Source organism: Danio aesculapii, chromosome 14 (assembly GCF_903798145.1).
Source record: "Danio aesculapii chromosome 14, fDanAes4.1, whole genome shotgun sequence".
NCBI classification, from domain to species: Eukaryota; Metazoa; Chordata; class Actinopteri; order Cypriniformes; family Danionidae; genus Danio; species Danio aesculapii.
The window spans coordinates 17,386,376-17,411,442 of record NC_079448.1 but is presented as its reverse complement, the minus strand read 5'-3'; the positions used below and the strand labels follow the sequence as shown (position 1 = coordinate 17,411,442).

The window sequence follows — 25,067 nt, the reverse complement described above, 5'->3', positions numbered from 1 at the left end:
AACACACGCTGCATTTTCTCACAACGCAAACAAATTACGAAAACGACTGCAGTTTCTTACAATACTTGCAATTACAACAGAAAACCACGGAAGTGTTTCAAGGGCATCCTAAAATGTTCCTGGCTATTTAGGTTATTCAAGGCTAACAAAATAAAATAAAAATAACAAGGGAATCAGTATGTTAAAATAAACAAACAAAAAACTCAACCTTTCAAAAATCACCTAAAACATTCACTGAGCAATAGTCTGATTCTCAATATGCATCCTTCACTGTTCTTGTGTTCTCGTGTAATGTCATCATCAACTGTCAAAGTTCGGTTTCAAAACTCAAGACCGCAAGAACAGAGGATGCATGAAAGTATGCGGATGTGTTTTTGATAACGAGGATGCGTGGATGCAGACTTCAGCGCAAAATTCGCTCGACAAGTCCCAGCTCAGCAGGCACACAACATGATAAGACTTTAATATTGGGTTAGATTTAGGTCGTGACGCCAGGTTCAATGTCAAGCCAGTATCTAAGGACAATGTTATTTTGACATTCAATAATGATGTTAAATGAAGTTGATATGTGCTTGATTTTAAGTTGTGCTGGAAAGTGACCATCAATTCAACTTCAAGCCAATCATAAACCAACGTCATATTGACATTAAATACTGACATTTATTCGTCAGGTTTGGCAACCAAAATCCAACATCTGATAGACGCCATAGTGGTAACGTTCACACCTCAAGCTGTAACATCATTAGATTGTGTTGACGACCTTATTGTGGCTGAATAAAGAAGGTGGGAGGTGCAGCATTCTATACCTGTTTATTATTAAAGTTCAGAGATATAATTTAGGTACCTTAGGAGTTTCCCTAAATGAGACAGAGAAAGTCAACATTACCATGAAAATCGTAATAAAAGCATAAACACATTAGGGGTATTTATTTCCTGAAATTCATATTAAAATCTGTGTAATTTGTACTGCGCAAAGTGTATTTGTAAGGTTTTTGAGCATGTTAAATATATTGAAAAGGGGCAAACAATTAATCGTTGTATTAATGCTATAATGTTCAAACAATTATCCAGTAAAAATGCGTAAAGGTCCAGCCTGATCTCACAAGGAAACATAAGTATTTTACGTGTTGTCAGTTTAGTGGCTAATTTGTATGAATTCATACGAGTTCAGTCGTACGAAAATGTACGATTTAAAAAAGGAGGCGTGGCCAACTGTCGCATTGCACCGACTGGGGGATACCAAACAAGGGCAAAGAGGTGGAGCATGAGCGGAGCTACAGATGACTTCTAGCATTTTGCTTTGACGGGCTTTCTTTGGGAGAAATGCTTAATATTTTATTACCTACCTCGTTTGTGTTCTGACCACATGTGCTTGGTTGTATACTAGATCAATAAAGTGTTTAGTTTTTTTAAAACACTGTTGTAATACACTGAGCCACTAAGCATTGTTCTTCTACTGGAGGAAAACGCAAATTACTTCCAAATACTTCAAATATAGTCTGTGTTAGTAAAAATAAAACAAAACAAAAATACAATGTATATGCCGAGTTCAGTGACTAATCAGCCGGAATCCACTGAGGAGAAGTGACGGCGACCAGTGAGAACTAGCTGTCACTCAAGCAGCTATGCCCTTAATTATGCAGTCTTAATATAACTTAATATAAACTAAACGGATGAGTTATAAAAAAATTCACCCCCTCACAGTTGTCATAAAGGGTAATATTAGTTATATGAACTAAAATCATTCTTTGTACCAGGCTGTAAACACCTTTTTTTTGGCTGTAAAGTTGGCCATTTTAAAAGTGGGGTCAATAGAAATGTGCTCTATCATGGAGCTAGGACTAGCGGAATTTCGATGAATTGCAGTTTCAGTTACTTCTGTATCAGCTTCATGAGAGAGAGCAGGAGGTTGCCATTTGGGGAAAATACATGTTTGTTTTTTTTTATGTGCATGCGTTGAGAGGATTTGCTGTCAAACGGATGAAGATCTTTTCTCAATTTGCAGGCCTTATTTGTAACTTCATGTGTTTTCTCAAAGGGCACCCATCAGATTATTTATTATACCTTTTTAAATCTGATAAATTTGAGCTGCTATGGCGTTTGAGCTGTTTTGTTGCCTGTGCTTTTAAAGCTGGTTCTCCCTGCCCACCTTTCCCACATGTGTGTTAGAGTTGTAGGCTTCATGTAAACAAACAGAACAAGGACAGACAAGAATGTAGCGGATCTTCATTACCACAGTAAAAACTTTATCTTTCACACTTAGTTATTGTGGAGTTGATACAAGCTTTTCTGCAGCGACGAGTCACATATAAAGTGGTTATAAAGTTCGCTCGCATGCAAGTGCACACACGCGCGCACACACACACACACACACATTTAGCTTTACACTGTTTTTGCACGGCGAATGTAACAGAGTACACATTAATATACATTGCTGGATGAATATCGGTTATGTTAATGTACAAAATAAACCTGATTTAAGTCCACAAAGCAGGATTAAAGTGTCTTCTTTTATAATTGTACTGACACGCGGCTGTGCTGATTAATTACGTAGCAATTTTACTGTATTTATCCTAAGCATGCACTGTTTTAAAAACTTTTAAACTTGTAAAACTCACTATTGACCACATACGAAGATGACTGGTGATCACAGCGAGCTCAACAGATCTTTTTTTCCCAGTTGCTTTGAGCACATCCTGTCCTGATATGATTATACGCGTTACTACGGACACATGTTATTACATGTCTGTCAATCAATTCGGTGGGCGGGGAAATTGAACTCAAAATGCGAGAGATTTGGATCTTTGGATTGTATTTCTATCACTCTAATATGACAGAGGACACACTATAACTACACACAGTTCTGTCCAAGCAGCTTACAAAAGATGATTTTCATCATAGGTGCCTTTAAATGGGCTGTATGCACAGCTAGTGTTTATCAGCTTATGAGGATGTTCCAGTGAAAGGTTTACATGACAATTTTCAATTTCATCAGGTTCCTTTTATAGCATTGATGTTGTAATGTAATTCAACTATAATTAGTTAAATAGACTTAAGCATCCATTTGGATGTTAAAGCGTAAAAAGAGACAAAAGACTGTTTAAACCATAGGTCTCAAACTCGATTCCTGGAGCACCTTAGCTCTGCAGTTTTGCTTTAATCCTAATCAAACACAGCTGATCCAAATAACCAAGGTGTTCAACATTACTAGAGACTATTAACATTTGACTACAGAATACACAAGACATGTCACTTGTATAATTTTGAATGGGGAAAGTGTAACTGTCAATTGGGTGAAATAAGCCCCGCATTCTAGTACAGGAGACAATTGGCGAAAGCTATATGGCAAATAAAGCCCGCCTTCTAGTACAGGAGCCAATCAGCGATCGCTATAGAATGACAATTCTCCAGGGGAAGGGCTCAGATCAGATGTGAGTTTCTGCAGATTTTGTGTACCAACATTTAGAAATTAAATTAAAGAGAGAGTTGTTTAATTTTATTGGTTATTCGTAATATGAAATGTAATCTTAAGCTTGGCAAGTAGTTTTTGAGAATTTGATGCTTCCCCATTCAAACAAAATGCCTGAGCATTCTGCCTGAGAGGCGTTTCAAAGATGGCCGCCGAGTGAAATTACTTTCCTTAAAGGGACTTTGCTATTAAGCAGTTGTAAGCTGTAGCTGGTTGGAGCTAAACTATGCAGAGCTGCGGCCCTCTAGGAATTGAGTTTTAGACCATTGGTTTAAACGCAGAAACTCCATTCAAAATACTGAGGTAAAATTAATTTCCATAATTTATAGACATGGAGGGGAAAAATAGAATTTAATGCAGTGCCTCTTGTTTGGTCTGATACCCACTTTATATTGTTTCTCAGACAGGCAGTGAAGATCGCTGTTTTTTTTTTTTTTAAAGAAACCAGATCTTAAACTCTGCGATTTTGTATGGAATGACAATTCACCGGAAGCCCTGGGGCTGGCTGAAATTAAAAGTCTGTGTGCATATATGGTCCGTGTATCATCCGTTCATTCATTTATTCTATTTATTCTGGAAAACAAAACACCAGAAAAACAGTCAATATTCCGTTTTACTGTTTTTACTGTTATTCTGTAGGCACAAAGAACAAAACAAAAGCTCATCTGTTATCCTGTTTTAACTCAAAACGGAGAATTAAAGCAAACACAAAACAAAAACGAAAGCATTTATTTGTTTGATCAAAAAACAAACACCAAAAAAGAGATTTTGACGTGTGTGCGTGCACGAGACGGAGATGCCCCTTTTCAGCCGATTGGTCAATAGCTATGAGGCTGTAAGATTTAAATAAACTTCGCTTATCAACTCATACATAAAACACGTGCATATGACCTATCAATTACTTGCATATACACCTATACTATTGAATGTTCAAAACAATATATATGAAACTTTTATATATGCATAATAATCAAATAAACGAATGATACATGGACCATATACCCCATTGCAACATGTTAAGCTCTCTTAGCCACCATAGCAAATGTTCCCCCTGACATTAATCCTCAACACAACCCTAAAAGAAAACTTTATAATAAATCATTAACAATGTAATTAAGAATGTGCACAGTGATGGAAGAAACGTGACAACATTCAAAAGGCAGCATTCAAAATCTCCTTTTTAATTTGTATATGTACTCCATAAACATTATTACAAAACTCAGCAATTACCAATATTACATTTCACCATACAGGCTTGATCACAAATATTTAAAACCTTTGCAACAGATACAACATAAAATAATACAAGAATAATTTACATGAAAATCTATAAAACAGCAAATAGTTCACAATTTTGTCTGCAGTGTTTTTTTTGCCTATATGTTTTCCACAGTAACACAACACTCTCACAACAAGATCATTTTCCTCTTACAAAACTTGCAACAAAAAGTAGTCTTTTCCTTTTAATAATTTTTTGTTTTCGTAATATTTTTGGTTTTTAAAACCAAAAGCTTGTCATTATACATCCTTTTCACTGCCTGTAGAGGCACAAAAAAGGTTTCTCTCTCTCTTTCACACACACACACGCACACACTAATACTTCACAGCACTTTCTAAGAAAAATATACACTTACAAAATATCTTACAAATTGGCACAGAGAAAAATATACAATATTTTTGTGACGTCGAGAGCTAAGAATCCCTCTGGTTATCAACTCTAGACAATATTTATAAAGCTCAGTAATTTCTCCAACGAAAAGGCAAAAGCAAGTCCAATTAATGACGACGAATCGTGTTGTGAATACATCAAACAGAACCATATATTGTACATTCATAAAGAGAGGAGAAGGGTTTTCAATTCTAATATTCACTGATTCTTCAATTCTGGGAGAATACAATTACCTTCTTAGCACCAGTAGGAGGAGGCAGCTTAACAGTGGCACGCTGTAAAAAACTTGAAGTACATTCAGTCGAAAACAGGCAGAAATAAGAAAAGGCAGGCGAGATGGCTGAGCGGAGCGGCCCGTGTGCAGTTTCCTTATCAGCATCATCTCGGTGCTAATTATGGCCGGCTATAGGCAGAAGGGGATGGAATGAACTCTTCCTAAGGTAAAAGCTATCGGTAAGGCATTACTTTACCTGAGATGTCCTCCTAGAGCAACTCTTGGTGTCATCTAATAATCTACGTATGCTAAATGCCAAATAAATCAGAACGCGTTTGATCTCCAAGCTATAATTAAGATGACGTTTTGTGAGGATAACCTGCATTACTACTATATTAATTATGTGACACCAATGAATTGAATTAAATAAAACATAACATATTGGGAAAAGATTGTTTATGGCAAATAGCTAAATGATATAAAGGCCATCATTTATAGATTCTGAAACATCAAAAGCACTCCATTCAAAAAAAAAATTACGTTCCCAGTGTCTGTTACAGTATTTTGTGAGCCTGACAGATGCCATCCTTTAATATCCGTGTCCATTTTTCTTCATCTTCATTTCTCTTTTCAATTCAAAGCCCAAGTAATGCTGAGGTACATTGAATGTGATATGAAAAGTAAAAATTGGTCAGAGTTTAGCTGTTTTGGTCGAGTGGTTGTACCACTGTCAGCTGCAGGTGCTCTTCACGCGATAGGGTCCCCAAAGAAAATAAAACAACAAACCAGAAAAGAAAGGTCAGATCTCGTCAAGTCATGAAAGAGAACAGCCAGCATTTATCAGGATTTTCATACAGATTATAAATGTGCGCAGGCTTACATTTGGCACACATGTAAAAATCATGTTTTCCTTCAAACAGTGCATTTTTGTACAATGATACTTAATAATAATAATAATAGTAATAATAATAATACATCTGCTAACAGGGGCCTGTTTCAGAAAGGAGGTTTAACCAACTTGGAGTTTAAACTTGAACTCTGAGTTGACTTACGGAGAGATTAAAAAGAGTTTTCGGTTTCAGAACAGTTGATCTGAGTTAGATCAATCAAATCTGAGTAGACTAATTGAAAGGCATTATCAATAGAGCGCAGATATTACCACCATGGCAACAATTGAAAAAAAAAAATATCTGCGTTTTTTTTTCTCCAGCTGAACTTGATGTGCTCATGCAAAGGTATAGCAAATATGACCATATATTTTAAGAAAAAAGCAACACCACTGCATTGGCGAAACAGAGACAAGCTCAAGAAACTGCTCAAGTTAATGTGTAAGATTTTAGTATTTAAAGTATTTAAGTATTTATGTAAACAAAAAATAAGTAATGTAATAGACGTTTATAGAATTTTCACTTGAAAAAGTGGGCAATTGGAAGTTATTTTATTTTAGATGTGATTGCATTAATTTCATAAAACAGGCTACTGCATAGTTTCTACAACAAATTTGACAAAACAAGAATGCATGTAACCTTAGCTTAATGTTCAGTGGAAATGTTTAATTTGAGGTTCCCACTTTTACACACTGTGATCAGTTTAAGTTAACATTTCTAAAATTAGGTTTTTAACAGATTCAAAAGTGCACTTGTGTGTCTGCCTTTTTTATTGATCAAGTGGTAGAGGTTGATATGACAATTAGAACGTAGGCAGTACTGAAAAAAATGTTTTTAGAATGACTAATAATCCCATTAATCTAGTTAAAGTACATGTCCCTGTCGAAGGACAGTGAATTTTAGCTAATTATATATTTTTTCCAGTAATATCAAAGGTAAAACATAAAACTATGGTATTGAATCTAATTTTAATTTTCCCAAAAAAAGGACAAGCCATTCTCGTAACTTTGTTCTTTGTGTGACTGAAATGTAGGCAATGAATGACTAAGGCTAAGGCGAGAAACACTCTTTGTCTTTAAAAAATGGGGAGGAAACTGTCAGAAACTTAGAGTTTAGAGAACAAACCGTGCTCCTGACAAGGTTAGGTTCACAGAGTAAATTACCATGGTAACTGACTTAAAAGTTACCTCTCTTTCAGAAACAGGCTTGCCTTACCCTGTTTTCTCGAGTTTGACAAACCTGCCATTTTGGAACTGAAAAGCCAGTGTTTCTCTCATTTCAGGGTTAACATACTCTGAGTTTTCACTTAACCTCCTTCCTGAAACAGGGCCCAGGAGTATTGTTTCAGACAACCACTGTTAATTATTATTATTATTATATAAATTAAAGTAAAACAGAAGCATTTTGCGATTTCCATGGCATAGTCTCTTTTAAAGACAATCTAGAGTACAAATCCTGTAAAAAGCAGTCGTTAGTAGATAAGGGGAAATCATAAGTACATTCCAACAGTAAGAAAGTAACTGTAACAACATTAATCTGATATGTCTTCATTACAAAATGGTTCCACTGTGTGCTGTCGATATTTAAGGATGTACCAGGGATGTTATCCTAGACAAGGTCATCTTGAGCATTTCACACTTAAAAAAACAAAAGTCAGGCAGTGAAGGGGTAAAAAGAGAGGAGAGGGCATCCGTTTCAGCATACATAATCAAAAGGGGGAGCTTGTTTCACACAAAGACATTTTTTTTAATAGCTACATGTTTGAAGAGAGAAATATAATTACATAAGGGCAGAAAGATCCACTGAAAACTGAACAAAAAAGTCCAAAAAGAGAATTTGCACTTATCAAAGTTGTTCTTTTCTTCTTCAGACAAAAACTAATTAGCAACTGTGAGGGAGAAAGAAAACAGCAAAACAAGAACGCAGAATAAAAATGCAGCCATGGTAATTTTAAATCTCAATCAAGCCTTGCACAATCAATCAATAGGTAGTTTGCGAGTACAATAAGTTTCTCATGCAAGATATCAATATCCTCTTCGGGGGCAAAAAAGAAGGTGGGGATTCTAAAGCATAACATAATTCCATGCATCTCTGGTCTTGAGTCAGTGTAGGTATGGTAAGAAATGAAGAGGAATTGGGGAAAGTGAGGAACGTGCATCAGCAGCTAGATATAAAATATTACCTCAGTTTCTCAAAAGAAGCCATTAACGATATGTCCTTATTTGGCTCTCGTTCAGGTCGCGTGCCCTTTAGATTTTCAATCCGAGGGAATTTCGCACTGGTTTTGTGACGGTACATCTTTTTATGTGCAGGCCCATTTATACCTGGAACGCCAAGGTTAGGCTTGTCAAACATGTTACAGCCCAAAGCCAGCTGAGGGAAAAAAGGTAAGGAGGCATTGAACTTTGCCTGATTTTTGACACCTTTCGTCCCACCTTTTCTGCCTTTTGTGCCCCCTGTACTCAAAGTGCCTTTCTTCTTCGGATCAGATGAAGTTCCTGCAAGGATTTTCAGAGTCTTTAACTTGAGACTGTTAGCTTCCGAGGGCAGGCTTACGTTTGCTGCAGGGCCCCATATTGGCTCAACAGAGGCCATCATGAATCTCTGTACTTCGGCCATCCCTGAGACGATGTTTGACAAGATGTTGGATGGCTCTTCAAACTCTCTCTGGTCATCGTGGACTTGACTTTTGCTCTCTGAACAACCAATTCCTGTCCATTCCTCAGAGCTACTGTCCTTGAGCAGATAAGCAATGCCTTCGGTCTGGCTGTTACTGCCTTTCTCGTCCAATAAAGTCTTTAGCTTTTTAGATGTTCGCGAAGTTTGACGTGGAATTTTGCCCTTGTCTGTCTTAGGGACTTTAGGGGCTTTGGTTTTTTTGGTGCCCTGCCCAGCAGGTGGCTTGTTGCTATTTCTCCTCTTTGCCTTAGTCCCCTTAAATGTATTCACCATATCACCATCAATGTTAGCTAGATTTTCCTGCTTTGTCCCCAAGCTTAAGTTGTTTTCGCCATTAAACACGTTCAATTGATATGTGTGACCCTCAACTGAATATCTAGCTAGATCTTGTTGCTTTATCATCTTGCATTTCCAGTCCATGTTTTCAGTGCATGACATCTTAACTCCATCTTGGAGGTCAGTGGCCTTCCCGACTATCTTAATCTCACGGCCCATAACTTGAGGGGATAAATTAGGGGTCTCCGGAGGAGACAGTTCTGACAAAGATGCGTGTCTGAATTTATCTGGTGTGAAGTTGGAGATGTCTAGCAAATCTGTAGACTCTCTCAGGGGTGTGATTGCATCAATACTCTGTTGAATAACAAGTTTGGGACTGTAGTGGGCCAGAAAGTCCTCATTCACATCATCCTCACCATCTTTTTCACAAGACTTAAGACTCAGAGAGCTGTAATTGCTGGAAGTAGCTGACAGCGAACCAACTGAGTCGAAACTGATGAGCCGACCATTGTCGGTGTGGAGTGTGGCTCTTTGAAACTGTGGCTGCCCCTGACATGCCTGAAACTCAGCATCAGGAGGCAGTGGCTGCTCAGGCATGTAATTCTTTTCATAAAGCATTCTGTTGCTCTCTAGACTCAGCTGGCTGTATCCTGACACAGTCAGACTCTCAGACATAGGCAGAGCTATCTCTCCATCGAAGCTGTTTGGTTGAATTGCAGATTCAGCAACATCTGCAGTGGCAAACTGCTGCTGGTTGGAATGAAGCTGGGCTTGCCACATCTGGGTAAGAGTCGGGCAATTCTGGGGTGACTGCTGAAGCTCTGATTCTGACGGTGGTGAAAGAACACAGCTTTGTGCTAGCTGAATTGAGGTGAATTGCTGCTTTTCCAAAGAGAGTTCCAATGGGTGTTGGGTCTGCTGGGGGAAAAACGGGATACCAGTGCTACCTGAAGAATCAGAGGCATCCAGCAGTGTTTGAAGGTAGCCTCCAGGAATAACCGAAACACTTGCAGCCACATTCTCAGATGATGACTCTTTGTTACAGGAGCAGGTGTTAGACACAAAAGCAAATTTTTCAGTGGCATTAGCTGTTTGGCTTTCACACAAATGGGGAATGTGTGCAGCTGGGCTGACATTTTTATCTTCTGCACCTCCTACTGTGTCCATATTTTTCTGCAGCGAGCAAACTTCTGTCAGGTCTGTCATGCTTTCGTTATTCTCCACAAGGTCTCTTATTTTCTTGCTCCTAAGTCTGGCTTCACTTCTGAATTTATGTATTCTGAATATTTTATTCCCTATTCTCCTTTCCTCCCTCTCTTGTGATCTGCTCTTCCGGGCGGCAGTGTGTATGATGTCATTTGAGTCTAATGTGCTTGCACAGCTGGTGGCTATTGTTAATGGCATTCCCATGGAGGCAGTTTCATCTGTAGAAGAAACCTCCTGCCTAGGATCAGAGGCAAAGGGGCCCTGCGTGTTGGGTGATTGCTCCACAGTTTGAATTCTCTGAATTCTGAGCCTGTTTGCTAGCTTATATTTCCTTTTGGGGGGACTGGAACTAAAGGCATGATGGTGAGAATTGTGTTTATCTCCTGCTGCCAGCTTAAGCTGTTCCTCTCTTTCTCTCTGCTTCTCCTGCCAGAAATCTTTCAGAGGTGAAAGCTTCTCATATTTGTTGATTGCATCCTCATTTAAGCTCACCGTCGTGTCGGATGAATCAATTCTGCCCAGCTTTACAGCCATGCATTTATCTCCTTTGAACCTGTTAACGATAATGTATTTGATTATTACAGGTGGATCTTTGCGAGAATATTTGCGTCTCTTTTTAGGGCACCAGTCAAGATCCTCTTCTTGCTTCGGACCAATCGGTGGTTTTTCTCGCTTTTCAATGTTTCTTTCTCCATCAGTGGACTCAACGTAATACAAGTAGTCGTCACTAAACCTAAATTTTCTTTTGGCCCGTAATCCGTAGTTCAGATGGTTAGAGCAGCTTGCGTTTTTTCGAGAGAACAAGTTTTTAGGTCTGTTGTCTTGGAAGGTGTCAAAAGAGCAAATGGTGGAAGAGCTTTCATCACTATACTCCCCTGAATCATCAGCCGAGTTACTTGAATCGATAATATAGTTCATTTTGGGGTTGTAACCAGGCATCTGCTCTGTGGAACTGTCATTTCCATCCCCTTTGTTGTCATTCTGAAATCCAAGCTCCTCTGATTTAGGTGGTGCCTCATCCACAACTCGTTTCACTACACTGCTCTCTTTCTTTGTGCAGTTTACCAAGACACTTGGGAAAAAGTTGAACTGGGTTTCTTCTTGCAGAACATTGGTTTTCTCCCTAATGTTGTCCTGGAAGGACTCGTAGCGGATTTTTAACGAGCACACATCACTGCTCAGAGTGGAATCATCATCATCATCAAACATGTAATTGTCCACATCCTCCTCGGAGAAGAGATTTACAGATAGCTCATTCTTGGAGCAAAGATCCAGCAATTCCATCTTACTCTCACTAATAAAGGACTCAAAGTAACCCCAGTCCTGATTTGGATTAGTAAGCAAGCCATCCTCACCACTGCACTTGTCTAATAACAGGCTCTCATACAGGTTTTTGGAGGCTGGATCATCTAAGTCTATTTTCTCTGTGTCCTTCTTTTCCAGCAACTGGGTTTTAGTGACAGGAAAGCTCAAAAGCTGGTCAGAGAGGAGCTGGTCTCCATAACTTCCTGTCTCACTTGTGCTCATGCATTGCATGTTAATATCAGAGATAGGGCAGGTGCTGTAGTCTCGGTTCATGTCAGTCATTTTGAGGTTGATACTGGCCTCTACATTAGACATGTCTTTAGTTTCAACGTAGCAGCCTGGACAGGTGCGACTCTGTTGAATCAAACAGTCCTGTGTCAGCCCAGTTATGTTTGCAGGTTCTATCATGGTGAAATGAGTCTGAATGTGGTCTTCCTTTGAAAGGCCCTGGGGCTCAAGCCCTTGACAGTACAGGGTGTGAGGGATATTTTGTGGTTTGCTGACACATCAGATGGGCGGTCCACTAAAAGAGACTGTGTTGAAAGTGGCCAAGGTAAGTGGTGCTTTAAGGCCAGTTTAACGCTGTGGCAGTACAAATTGCCTCGCTTTGTGCTCACTGCAGCAGATGTGAAGGATGTGTGTAAGGCAGCATCTGCAACATCATAAAGCTCTGTGGGCACATACGACTGTAGACTACTCTTCAGATCACGTGAACCTAGGTAAAGAAAAAAACAAGTACAAGATCATTACAGGAATATTTAAAAGGCAACTGAACAATTTGAACTTCTTTAATGTGAAAACAGTAATTATTACAAAAGTGGGATGTTACATTAGAAGAAAAAAAGGTATTTGAGATTAAAGTTTAAGTGTTTGTTTGATGAATTGTGCATAAGATAATATCAACAGGGCTCCCATGGGTCATGGAATTTCTGAAAATTTATGGAATTTTAAAAGGTTTATTCCAGACAGGTTAAGTCAGGATTTATATATATATATATATATATATATATATATATATATATATATATATATATATATATATATATATATATATATATATATATATATATATGTGTGTGTATATATATATATATATATATATTTTTTTTTTATTTTGGTCTAAGTCAGGGGTGTCCAAACTCAGTCCTGCAGGGCCAGTGTCCTGCAGAGTTTAGCTCCAACTTGCCCTCCTGGAACGAGTTTGGACAACCTGGTCTATTCCATTACTTAGACCAGGGGTGTCGAAACAGGGGTGTCCTTCTATGTTTAGCTCCAACTTGCCTCAACACACCTGCCAGGAAGTTTGTAGTATATCTAGTTAGAACTTGATTAGCTGGTTCAGGTGTTTTTGATTAGGGTTGGAGCTAAACTCTCCAGGACATCGGCCCTCAAGGACCGAGTTTGGACACCCCTGGTCTCAGTAATGGAATAGCAGAGATTTTGTTTGTCATTTTAAGTTTTAGTTTCAGTTTATTTATCAAAATGTAATGTTTTTATACCATATTTATGTTTCATATCATGCTGTTTCATGTGCTCATTGAACTCTGTAGTAAAATTATTTATATTTAGGTTGAGCTTCTTTTTTTCAAAATGTTTATGATATAAAGGAAAAATAGCAGTGTTTCATATGAGGAAAGTTTATACAGATAGATTGGTTTACATTCATTCATTTTCATTTCGGCTTAGTTCCTTTATTAATCTATGGTCACCACAGCGCAATGAACACAAAGTAGACACAAATATTTTATCAGACCTGTTCAGTGTAAACACAAAAAGTGGTTATATCATACAGTGGCAATATAGCTGTAATATAGCTGTTTGTGAATTTAAAAGTTATGCAAAGTTTCACATTACTGCACATTACTTGGAAAAAAGCTAACAAAAAAGATATACTATTCCAAACAGCTTCACTCAGTGTTACTTTCTGCACAAACATCCATATGTACCATCCATATATCCACATCCATTTGTAACTTAATTTGTAACACTTCCTTGCCAAAGATTTTGGACACTCATCCAAATAATTTAAACTGTTCAAGTGTCAAATGTATTCCAATGTCTGGGTTGCATCAGTGACACAAGGACACAGCACACAATCAAATTGAGATGTTTTACCCAACTCAACTCAACAATGAATGTTCAAGTTTTGTTGCTGTAGTTCTCCTAGTTAAACTATAAATCAAGTATACATCAGCTATAATAAAACTATTTATAAAAATGTTATAGTTATATAAATTTTTACAAGAAAAATGTTCCCTTACAGTTGAAGTCAGAATTATTAGCCCCCGTTTGAATTTTTTATTTTTTTATATTTCCCAAATGATGCTTAACAGAGCAAGGAAATGATCACAGTATTTGATAATAATAACAACAACAGTATATTATAACAATTTTTCTTCTGGAGAAAGTCTTATTTGTTTTATTTCAACTGTGCATTTTGAGTGCCATGGACTTTTGATTTTGAGTCTCATATTCAAAGAGCACCGACACATTATTAACCCCCTGAAGCACATTTGGTTTATTTGATTTAAGGCAAAAATATAATTGATTAATAGAAATTATCATTTGATGACTTTGTTAACACAGTGACATAAAAATAATATATTTTTAGCCATTTCTTAACAGAATTTGTGCATGGGTAAAATTTACCTGCACTGGCAGTTTTAGGTATATAGTGACCTCAGGCAGTTCTAGTGTTAATGCTTCATGGCCTAAACAGATTCTTGACCTCAACCCAATTGAAAATTGTGACGAATTAAAGTGGGGACTGCGAGCCAGTCCTTCTTGTTTAACCTGACCTCATAAAAACACTTCCAGATGAAAGGTTAAAAAAATCCCATAAACACACTCATAAACCTTGTGGTAAGCTTTCCCAGAAAAGTTAAAGCTGTTATAGCTGCAGAGGGTGGGCCAACTCCTTGAGAGATTAAGACTGGAATGTCATTAAAGTTAATTTGCATGTACAGGCAGATGTCCAAAAACATTTGGCAATATAGTGTATTTGCATAGTACCAGCTCATGGTTTTGTCTGTGAACAAAGCCTACTTTGAAACACTCTCAGATAATTTGTCAGATCCTGAATCTTTTAATCTTGCCAACTGATCTCTGGCTAATTTGGTTCTTCAAACAAATTTGCGAATCAGATTAAAATGTCTGGATGAATTGATCTGAGATCTCTACATGTGTTGTGAAGGACAGATCTCTGAGCCTTCAAATCATGATCAGCAATGCAATGATTGGCTGACGGCACAGCAGCAAAATGACATCATCTGATTAATATTCAATTATCCACGTCAGCAAAATTACATAAAATTCGTGGTAAACGTTTTGTTAAATATTATATGCAATAACTTTACACTCTCATGTGTCAAGAGTATTAATCTATTTATTTAGTTTTACATTTAGACCAGATTTTCTTTATTATAGTAGCCTATAGGCCTATTCAATTTTTTTTTAATCAGTGTAAGGAATAAATGGCTGTTTAAATAAATTTTGCATCAAAAACGCATTTTGATATTGGTAAAGATGTCTACAACTTTTGCGAAGCATCAAATCACTGTCATATTAGCTGTCAAAAAGTGTGCATGACTGCATAAATTATTATTACTTTAAAGAAAAAAACAGTCGAATATTGTGCATGTCTATTATCATACACAGATTGTACTAAAGCTGGGTTAGTACACACACTAGGGGTGGGCGATATGACCTAAAATTAATATCACGGTATTTTTCATCTTTTGAACGGTGACGGTATAATATCATGGTATTACTTTCAATAGCAAAATAATATACATCTCAAGGAAGAACGGACAAAAGAAAGTCTCACTTCTATCACTCTTTAAAAGTTTGGGTTTGGGTCATTGTAAATGCTCAGTCTCGTTATGAGCTGATCTTCATTTCTCTGTGTTGGTGGAATAAAGCAGGCGAGTCAGCCACACCAATTTATGAGCAGACAGAGCAGGATTCTCGCGATGACCACCAGCGCAATTCCGCTCTTTGTTATGAGCCGTAGTTTCAGTGTAAACTTAGTAAAGTTGAGTTTCTTTGGCGATGATGTGTACAGTATTAGATTTTATATTTAGCGGACATTTGCGCTGAACACGCGGAGAATGCAACGCATCGAGATTCGGGCACCTTCTCCGAAAACACTCGATTGATCTTAGCTGGCGGATCAACATTTACCTCATGTCATGATCGCTGTCATCTGCGCCATTACTATTATTATTATTATAACTTTAGGTGAGGTTTGCAAACCTGTGCACTTTTCACTCTTTAGCCGTTTGCATTTCCTGCAGTAACAAAAGCTCCCTGTTATCTGACAGCGGGAAGCGTTGAGTGACTGACAGCTATGAACCAATACAGCAGCAGGGTAGAGCGATTCAGCAAGTTTTTAGAGAAAATCAAATCAGATTGCACTACAACCATTATATTCAGACACACAAATGCTGCCAAATATATTATGAGGGCGCATAGATTAAATTTCGGGCGCTCATGCGACCAAAATGGTTGCAATTTCGAGCCCTGTAGTATAAGGACATGTATTCAGACCACAACTGAACGTTTGAAGAAAATTGAATGCCTTATTATTTAGAATTAGCTATTATTGATGTAAATGCAGCCGTTCAAGGCGCATAATTGATTTATTACAGTATTGACCGTATTAGAAAATCCATGTCGTGGCGCAATGTCACACCGGTGATGACTATGACACCGGTGTACCGCCCACCCCTAACACACACACACACACACACACACACACACACACACACACACACACACACACACACACACACACACGCACACACGCGCACACACACACACACACACACACACAGCACCAAGCCAGCGACGCACAGCATCATGCTCTCAATGCAGACCTCTAGTTCGTATTTACCACATCTCCCTTCTCGATCGGTCGAAACCCTAAATACTGCCAAACTGCAGAGTTTGTTCTTTTTTGAGACCAGGTCACTTGGTGTGCGACTCGCCATCTTACCTCACCTCTCTCTCCACACTTTCCCGTGATGACAATCACGCATACGCATTTTTAGGCATTAAATAAATAATATTTAATATATAATACTTGTCTCCTATATAAGTACATTGGTTTTTATAACAATATAACGGTATTGAAACTGACACTGTTGCTATTTTTAGATCTTGCAGTATGGCATATTACCGCCCAAGCCTAGTCAGTACCTTAAAATAGTTTGTGTTTGTATCTAAAAAGTCGATAATAATAAATGTTCTATTTGAACTCCTTGGGGAGAACCACCCCATGACAGTTTTGGTACTTTTATTTCAGAGTGCAGATTGCATAAGTTTTATTAATAGATTTTTTTTTACTTTAAACTTAAACTTAAACTATTTATCCAAGTGTATATACCTACTACTATAAGAACATCAGCAGTTGGTGCATACTTTCAGTATTAGCTTTGCTTGAAAAGACCTGACCTAATCCTGTTTATATGAAATAAGCCTGCTATGACAACAACTCTCGGATGAGTTTGAGGAACAAAACAATCCTGGATTGTGTCAAATAGTCAATAACCAAATCCAGCTAATTGAGTAATCCATGTATGAAGAACGAATTATTTAGGCAGAAAGTAGTCAAAAATTGTTCTAAAAATAAAATTAACATGAAAAAAAAAATCATGCTTAACCACATAATGTGTCTCTATTTGTCAAACACTGGCAGTTCATGTTTTTTTGGCCTGCTTGAAAAATTGATTTATATGTACAAGTCCTGAGATAATTTGCACCCTCTAGTGTTTGAACGTTAAGTATCAGGCTGTCTGAGACCATGTAATGAAAAGTGAGTGCTTAGGGGATTTGGTTATTGATGATTTGACATGATCCAGGATCGTTTCGTTCTTCATAACTTTACCGAAAGTTGTCATAGCAATATATAAATAAAATCTATGCAATCTGTACAAATAAAAGTAGGACCTACAAGGACTGTCATGGGTGGTTCTCCCCGAGGGGTTCAAAGGGAACATTAATTAATATGGACTTTTTAGCTACAAATGTATACTTTTATGGTACCAGCTTTAGTACAATTTGTGTACGATAATAGACGAGCACAATATTCCACATTTTTTTAAAGGAATAATCATTTATGGGGACATATATACCAACATGCGGAGAACATGCAAACTCCACACAGAAGTGCCAACTGACCCAGCCGAGGCTCGAACCAGCACCCTTCCTGCTGTTAGGCGACAGCTCTACCCACTGCGCCACCATGCACCCCTAATAATTCATATAGTTTGTAAATATTTAAAAAATGTAATGAAATCCTTCTTGTGTTCCTTCTTGACTTGAATGGTTTACTAGCTACGTCACTTCAGTTTCTGTTCTTAAGCTCTTTAGTGAACACCTGAAAGTGATTCTGCATGCTGAATCAGGCCACCGGGCTCCAATGTTAACCTGATGAGAGGCGACGAGCGGAACACACCAAACCAACAACCAACACAGAGAATCAGCTTGGTGTGTCCCAGCCTTAAGACATTATCCGAAACAGTAAAGGAGACATCTAGGATGCTCATTCTGTCATCTTGGCTTGAACTTCATTGAACTGAGCCTAGGGCTGACAATATGGCAAAAATTTAGATCACAATATATTTCTTAATTTAAATTTAAATATAACAATATTAAAAAGCCAGGAAAAAACTGCCAAGAATGCACACAATGTATGTCTGTACCTACAAATGTCTGCACACTGAATTTGCAAAGTGTTTAATACCTCCAGGCTCTTACAACTTTAGTTTTTTTTTTTTAAAATAAAAACAGTACAAAAATTTTTTGTTCACTTTTTATTTGTATTTAGCCTTTACAAACAAGAAATGTAAAATAAACATTAAAAATTAGAACTCTCAGACTCATATGTATATATATATATATATATATATATATATATATATATATATATATATATATATATATATATATATATATATATATATATATATATATAATAATAACTATAATAATTTTAAAAAATCAAAAAAGAGTATAGGCTACATTAATATTTGCAATAGAAAAGAGTGTTTTGAGTATATTCATAGTTCTGGTTACTTTTTATCTTGAACGTCCTATAAGGGTTCTATCTGTCTATTTATATTTGTGTATAATTACCCAATTAAATTAAAAAGGTTTGACATAAAATATTTCTTATAATTTTATATAGTCTATTTATATAGACTTGTAGGAATGGGTTTTAACCACAGTGGTTCGAACTGTAGTTCTGCCGAATGACTAAAGAGTTATCAGTATGTTGGTAAAAACTGTACATTTCTAGTCAAACCATTCTTCTGCAATCAACCAAAAACGGAAATAAGGGCATTATTAATAGCTATAAATGTGGGAGAGCATTGATATTATGTGATTGTATTGAATTGCAATATGGAACAGTAAAGTGTTGATGTTAAATCAAAAGTTTAAATCAAAATTCACAAATTTTTGAAAATGAAATGATTTAATGACAATAACTTGCTATGGTTACAACTGAATTAAATACAAAATAACTGTATAAAATGATAAAATATGACATGATAAAACATATGATATAAATTGTACCCAGCTTAAATGTAAAATTAAAGTTACCAGAGGTAGAAGGAGAGACACAGGGGGAGGAAAAGAAAGACAAAGAGAGCAAGTAGGCCTCAAAGAGGCAGAGAAGATTGACACCAGAGGAGGAGAGAAGCAGAGCAGGAGAGCGCAGACCAGGAAAAGACAGCCCAGGAAAAGAGGCAGAGCAGCGTTTTACCACCTATTTTGTCTCTTTCTTCACCATGTGACTAAAGCCCAAATGCTGAGACATTCAAAGTGACCAATCAACATGTGACCACATCGTAAAACCCCCCAAAGTCCACATACCAGGCCCTGATCTTATCAGTATCTGCCTTTGGAGTCAGTATGGACCTTCTTGAGTCAAAAAGACATGTTTTGTCATATAAACAAATGCATATGATAATTAAGACTCTTACAGACTAAAATTTTATATTATTTTATAAAAAACATTTTCATTATTTAACACCTTTAATACCTCTATTGATCCAATTTTTTTTCTATTTCATCAGCTTTGCAACAACCAGATTCCTGATGAATATGTTTGAGAATTTTATTTCGTAAGTTTGCGTGAGTGCTATATGCCAGCATGCAGAGAGTTTATGTGTGAGTGTTAATTTAGGTGTTTATGCAAGGATTGAGTATATGCAAGTATCGAGTTGTACGTGCGCGTGTTAATGTGGGTGTTTATGCAAGGATCGAGTTTATATCTATGTGCTTGTGTATGCGGGTGAATGCATGCATCAAGTTTATATGTATATGCGCAAGTTTCATACATGTTTGAGAGATGTTAATGAGTGAAGTTTGATTTAAATCCCACACGCCGCCTCATAACCATCTGTGTTTGCTTCAATGCCTTCTCTTCTGACACCGCTGGTTTGAAGCTGCAGAGCAACGAAACTATACGTTTATTGAAACATAAAAAGCCGAACCACTTCCACACCACTGCATTAGTCTTTTCTCTCTTATCAACTATTTAGTCTGAATTCTTACTTGTGGAGACTTGTTGATTCACATCTGTATTCAGGGCACTCACTTTGTAGCTAAAACTTTCTGCGACGGAGCTTAACCAATGGCTGAGTGCTGGCAGCGTGTCTGTGATGTGCATCATCACGCAAGTGACATCACGCTCTTTCTGACAGCTAAGCACTCAGCACCCTACAAAACAAACATTTGGAATCTGGAACTGCTGTTAATCAGATTTGTGAAATGTACTGTATCTTCTAGGATGTTTAATCAGTTGGCAACTGACTGGATTGCATACATCCATGGGCAATTACATGAGAGCATATGGGCTTTGCTAATGTTTTCAATTCAATTCAATTTATCTTTATTTCTATAGCGCTTTTGCAGTAGATTGTGTCAAAGCAGCTTCACATAGAAGTTCTAGTAAATTGAAACTGTGTCAGTCCAATTTTAAGTTTAAGTTCAGTTTAGTTCAGTTCAGTGTGACTTAATTTTCACTGCTGAAAGTCCAAACATTAAAGAGCAAATCCATTGATGCACAGCTCCACAAATCTTAAACCAAGCAAGCCAGTGGCGAAGAACAAACTTCACCAATTGACTAAAATGAAGGAAAAAAATCTTGAGAGAAACCAGGCTCAGTTGGGCACAACCATTTCTCCTCTGGCCAAACTCCTCTGGCCAAAGTTTTGCCAAGTGTCAATGTTCTTATGCACCTTACATCTGCCAGGCTTGGAAGACATCATCTGCCTTGTTGAAGCAACAGAACTGGGGTGAACTTGCAAAGGAGAAGAGGGGAAATATGCCCAAATGAAATTCCTGTTTACCAAAGGTTCAGCTCTTGGGTGATATATTATCTGCACATGTGGCTTTGAGCTACAAACAACCCTCAATAACTACATTACTGTAAGAGAAGCACAGATGGTGAAATTGGATCATGAATATGATTATGCGCCAGATTTGCTCTTCAAATATGAAAACCACAGACCTTGGACCTTTTTTGAAAAACAAAACTGGCAATTTCTAGTGAAAATGTAATTTTTTTTACTAAGAAGGTCAATAATAACATATTTGATAATGACACAATAAATTTTTTTTGATCTGCTAGACTGTCGTGTGCTGCACACAAAACTTATTTTATTCTCTGCTTTACAGAATATTCATCAGTGTACAGGTTTTTATCAGCCCACTGGGACAAAAATCATGCTATCTGCTACAATAAAGATATTAAAGTGTTTCATGTGAAAGTAAGCAAGATATATAGAAGGACTCTATATTGCTTTGTTTTTAAGTTTATGATTGCAAACTAATCAATACATGTTCCCTGCAGGTACAGGATGTCAACATGATGTCATATTGACGTTGTAGCCCAACGTACCCCAATGTCTTGACGACGTTGGATTTTGTTTGGAAATGAAAATCGGGTAGACGTCAGAACCCAAAGTCAGGCTGACGTTAATATCCAATGTCCAACCTGAAATAAACCTAAAATCCACCAAATATCAGCGTCTACTAATGTTACACTTTGACGTTGTGTGGACGTTACTACTATGACATCTACCAGACTTTAGATTTTGGTCATTTTCCAACACAACCTAAAATCAACCAAATATCAATGTAATTTGAGGTTTTTATTGGACGTCAAAATAACGTTTCAACAGAGAAATACTGGGAGATATCTCTGTAGACTGATGGCATTTCATTAAAATGTCAGCAAAATCACCTGTTTTGTCATCACTTTAGACATTACGCAAGAAAATCATTCAAATACTAGCTCTAAAATGATGTTTGTGAAGTAGCAACGGTTTTTGCTGTTCTGACATCAACTGCAGATGTGAAAGAATGGTGAAAGAAAGTAGTTCCTCATAAAAAATTATTTTTAGTCTCTAAGTAATTGATTTTTGTTTTTTATATAGACGATTATGCCGTCAAACTGTTAAATAAAAGCAATATCACATTTGTAACAGTGCGACATGGCTGTATATTGCATATTGATGGGACACTGAAGCCTGGTTTATAATCGCATCCGCTATAACGCGGTTTATAACGCATCCGCTAGTTCAGTTGAGTGCACGCTCAGTGTGACGTCATCGCTGTGCTTGCGGAGGTTTGCTTTGGGTATGTGCGACATAATTTCGGCCGGCGCCACATTTGATTTGAGTTGAATATGAATCACTTTGAAGAGATTTTGTCTGAAACAGGTACGCATGTACAGACATCTTTAACCAGATAACCAGATGATCAATAATTATTGGCTAGAAGTTGCAAAAGCCGTGGGAAAGGAGGAAAGTTTTTGTTAAAAAGTTTGGAAAAACCTGAGGGATAAGTTTGTTAAAGCCAAAAGAGGCCATGGCAAAGTGGAGACCCATGTACACAATTAAAAAAATGTGTTTTTCCACCAGTCATAGGTTTTACACTGATGTATATATTACAATTTAGAATTTAATTTCAAAACTAAAATGAAGGAACAAATTATTTTTTTGATAATTGAAATATATCAACCTGTCGGTTTATAATACTACGGTTAATAATAATTAACCGTAGTAATAATAATAATAATAATAATAATAATACGGTTAATATACCGATGCCTGTTTTTCTAGGCTTTATTGGGGATAATGGTCAGGAATGTTGGACCATTATTGCCTTTTTAGCATAAGAAAAAAAAAAACCATCTGTATTTTTTAGACAGTGTATTTTTTTGCTTTTATTCTTCCATAAATAAAACATATTTGTAGAGCAACTCATGTTCTGTTGTCGGAGATATGAACAAAAGCAAGTGATGCATCAAAGTTTGATTAAATAAAATCTTAAATGGTTATAAAAAATTTTATAATCATTAAAATAATTTATAAAAATAATAAAAATAATTTGTTTCAAAATCTTGAATGTTATTAATGATATGACGTAGTTCCGTAAACTTTTTCCTTCTCTGTTTATCCATCTGACTTTACAGACAGTTTCTTTTGACTGCCCCCTGTCATTTTAAAGAATATCACAACAGCGAACGCTGCAAGTATAAAAGCCTCGTCCGTTTCGTGAGGTGCACGCGCAGTCAGCGGAGGTGAGAGATGTGGCGCCAGGCGAAAGAATAAATCCAGCTTAAGGCAACGCACACCAGTGCCAATATACAGCCATATCGCACTACTACTGTTATGGTATTGCTCATATATATATATATATATATATATATATATATATATATATATATATATATATATATATATATATATATATATTAACTGTATGTATCATGGCCAGCCTGCTTCAACAAGATAAAACCTGAACAAAGGTATAATAACACAAAAATACACACTATTAATAAATAATTAAATAAAATGTAAAACAATAAAATTATATATATATTTGGTTTAGTCCCTTTATTAATCAGTGGTTTACTTTACTAACAACTTATCCAGCACATATTTTACGTAGCGGTTGGCCTTCCAGCCGCAACCAAATACTGAGAAACACTCCTGCACACACTCACATACACTACAGAAATGCCGTGTGTAGCCGAGGCTCGAACTAGCGATCTTCTTGCTGTGAGGTGATTGTGCTACCCATAGCGCCATCGTAATGTCCATTATTATTATTATTATTATTATTATTATTATTATTATTATTATTATTATTATAATTCATTCATTCATTCATTTTCTTTTCGGCTTACTGCTTTTATTAAGCTGTGGTCGCCACAGTGGAATGAACCACCAACTTATCCAGCATATGTTTTGTCTACGTATGATATGTATGAAATATTCATCCATCCATCCATACACACTCATTCACACACACTCATACACTACAGTCAATTTTAGCAAACCCAATTCACCTGTACCACATGTCTTTGGACTTGTGGGGAAAACCGGAGCAGTATTATTAATATTATTATTATTATTATTATTATAAGGAACACATCTAGTTGGCCTTATACTTATGACATCTCTCATTTGGCCCAAACAACAATTATTTTTTGTCATATGGGCACAAAACATGAGCTCTGCACCTATTATTACTTAATAGCACTTACTATTATACTTACTATTATAAGTTACAATTATAATCATTTGTTTGAAGTTATAAAGTATAAAATATGAAGTTATAAAGTATAAAAACGTTTCATTTTGTATTACGATAAAAATGTAATACATGTATACTTTTGTCTGTATATGATGCGAATTATAGTTCTTAAAACGAAAATCAAAGTCTGCAAAAATCAGTATCGATAATACAATTTTTTTTTATAATAATAAAAATTATAATAAATTGTAATTGCTGCCTCTCTAAGACTGAAAAGATATAAACAGGAATGGTGTTGGACACGTTAAACCACAGATACAAGAAACTTGTATTTTAAAGTACAAACTAAAGTGCAATATGCTACTTTCACACAGTAGATACCAAAATGAAGCTGTCTTACTAACATTTCATTGTGCAGCTGCCTGAACACAGTTCTTATCACCTTATGGCCACTCAAATACCTGAAGTGTGGAAAATATAATCATAGGACATCCATCAGCTTACAGACTTGTGTCTAGTCCTTAATGGTCTCTGGCATTTGTGAATAGAGGCGAGGGATCAATTTATCTCTGCCGGATGTTGGTAATGAGAGTAAAAGAAACGCTGGATGATTTATTACTTCTCCATGTAAACCAAAGCTCAGTTAAGATGTTTTTTTCAGTCCTTGCGAGTGGGCCTTCTTTCTGCACTTATCTGTGATTGTGACAGCGTGGCCGGTTTAGCTCTGGGCCTCAACTCCCCAAGCTGGAACTGAGAGGAGTGTGGTTATGATAAACTCAAACTTGCACTGCCGCTGACAGGTCCTGA

At 36.8% G+C, this 25,067-nt stretch overlaps 1 protein-coding gene across 1 annotated transcript in view; it reads right to left on the bottom strand.

Annotated features, from left to right (window-relative positions):
• Positions 1 to 4,655: 4,655 nt before the first annotated feature.
• Positions 4,656 to 25,067, bottom strand: part of nexmifb (neurite extension and migration factor b) — a 133,458-nt gene continuing 113,046 nt past the window's right edge. Inside the window, exon 3 of the mRNA XM_056472801.1 lies at positions 4,656 to 12,420. Coding sequence (XP_056328776.1) covers positions 8,418 to 12,113 — 3,696 coding nt within the window. The 5' untranslated portion in view covers positions 12,114 to 12,420 and the 3' untranslated portion in view covers positions 4,656 to 8,417. The remainder of the gene's footprint in view (positions 12,421 to 25,067) is intronic.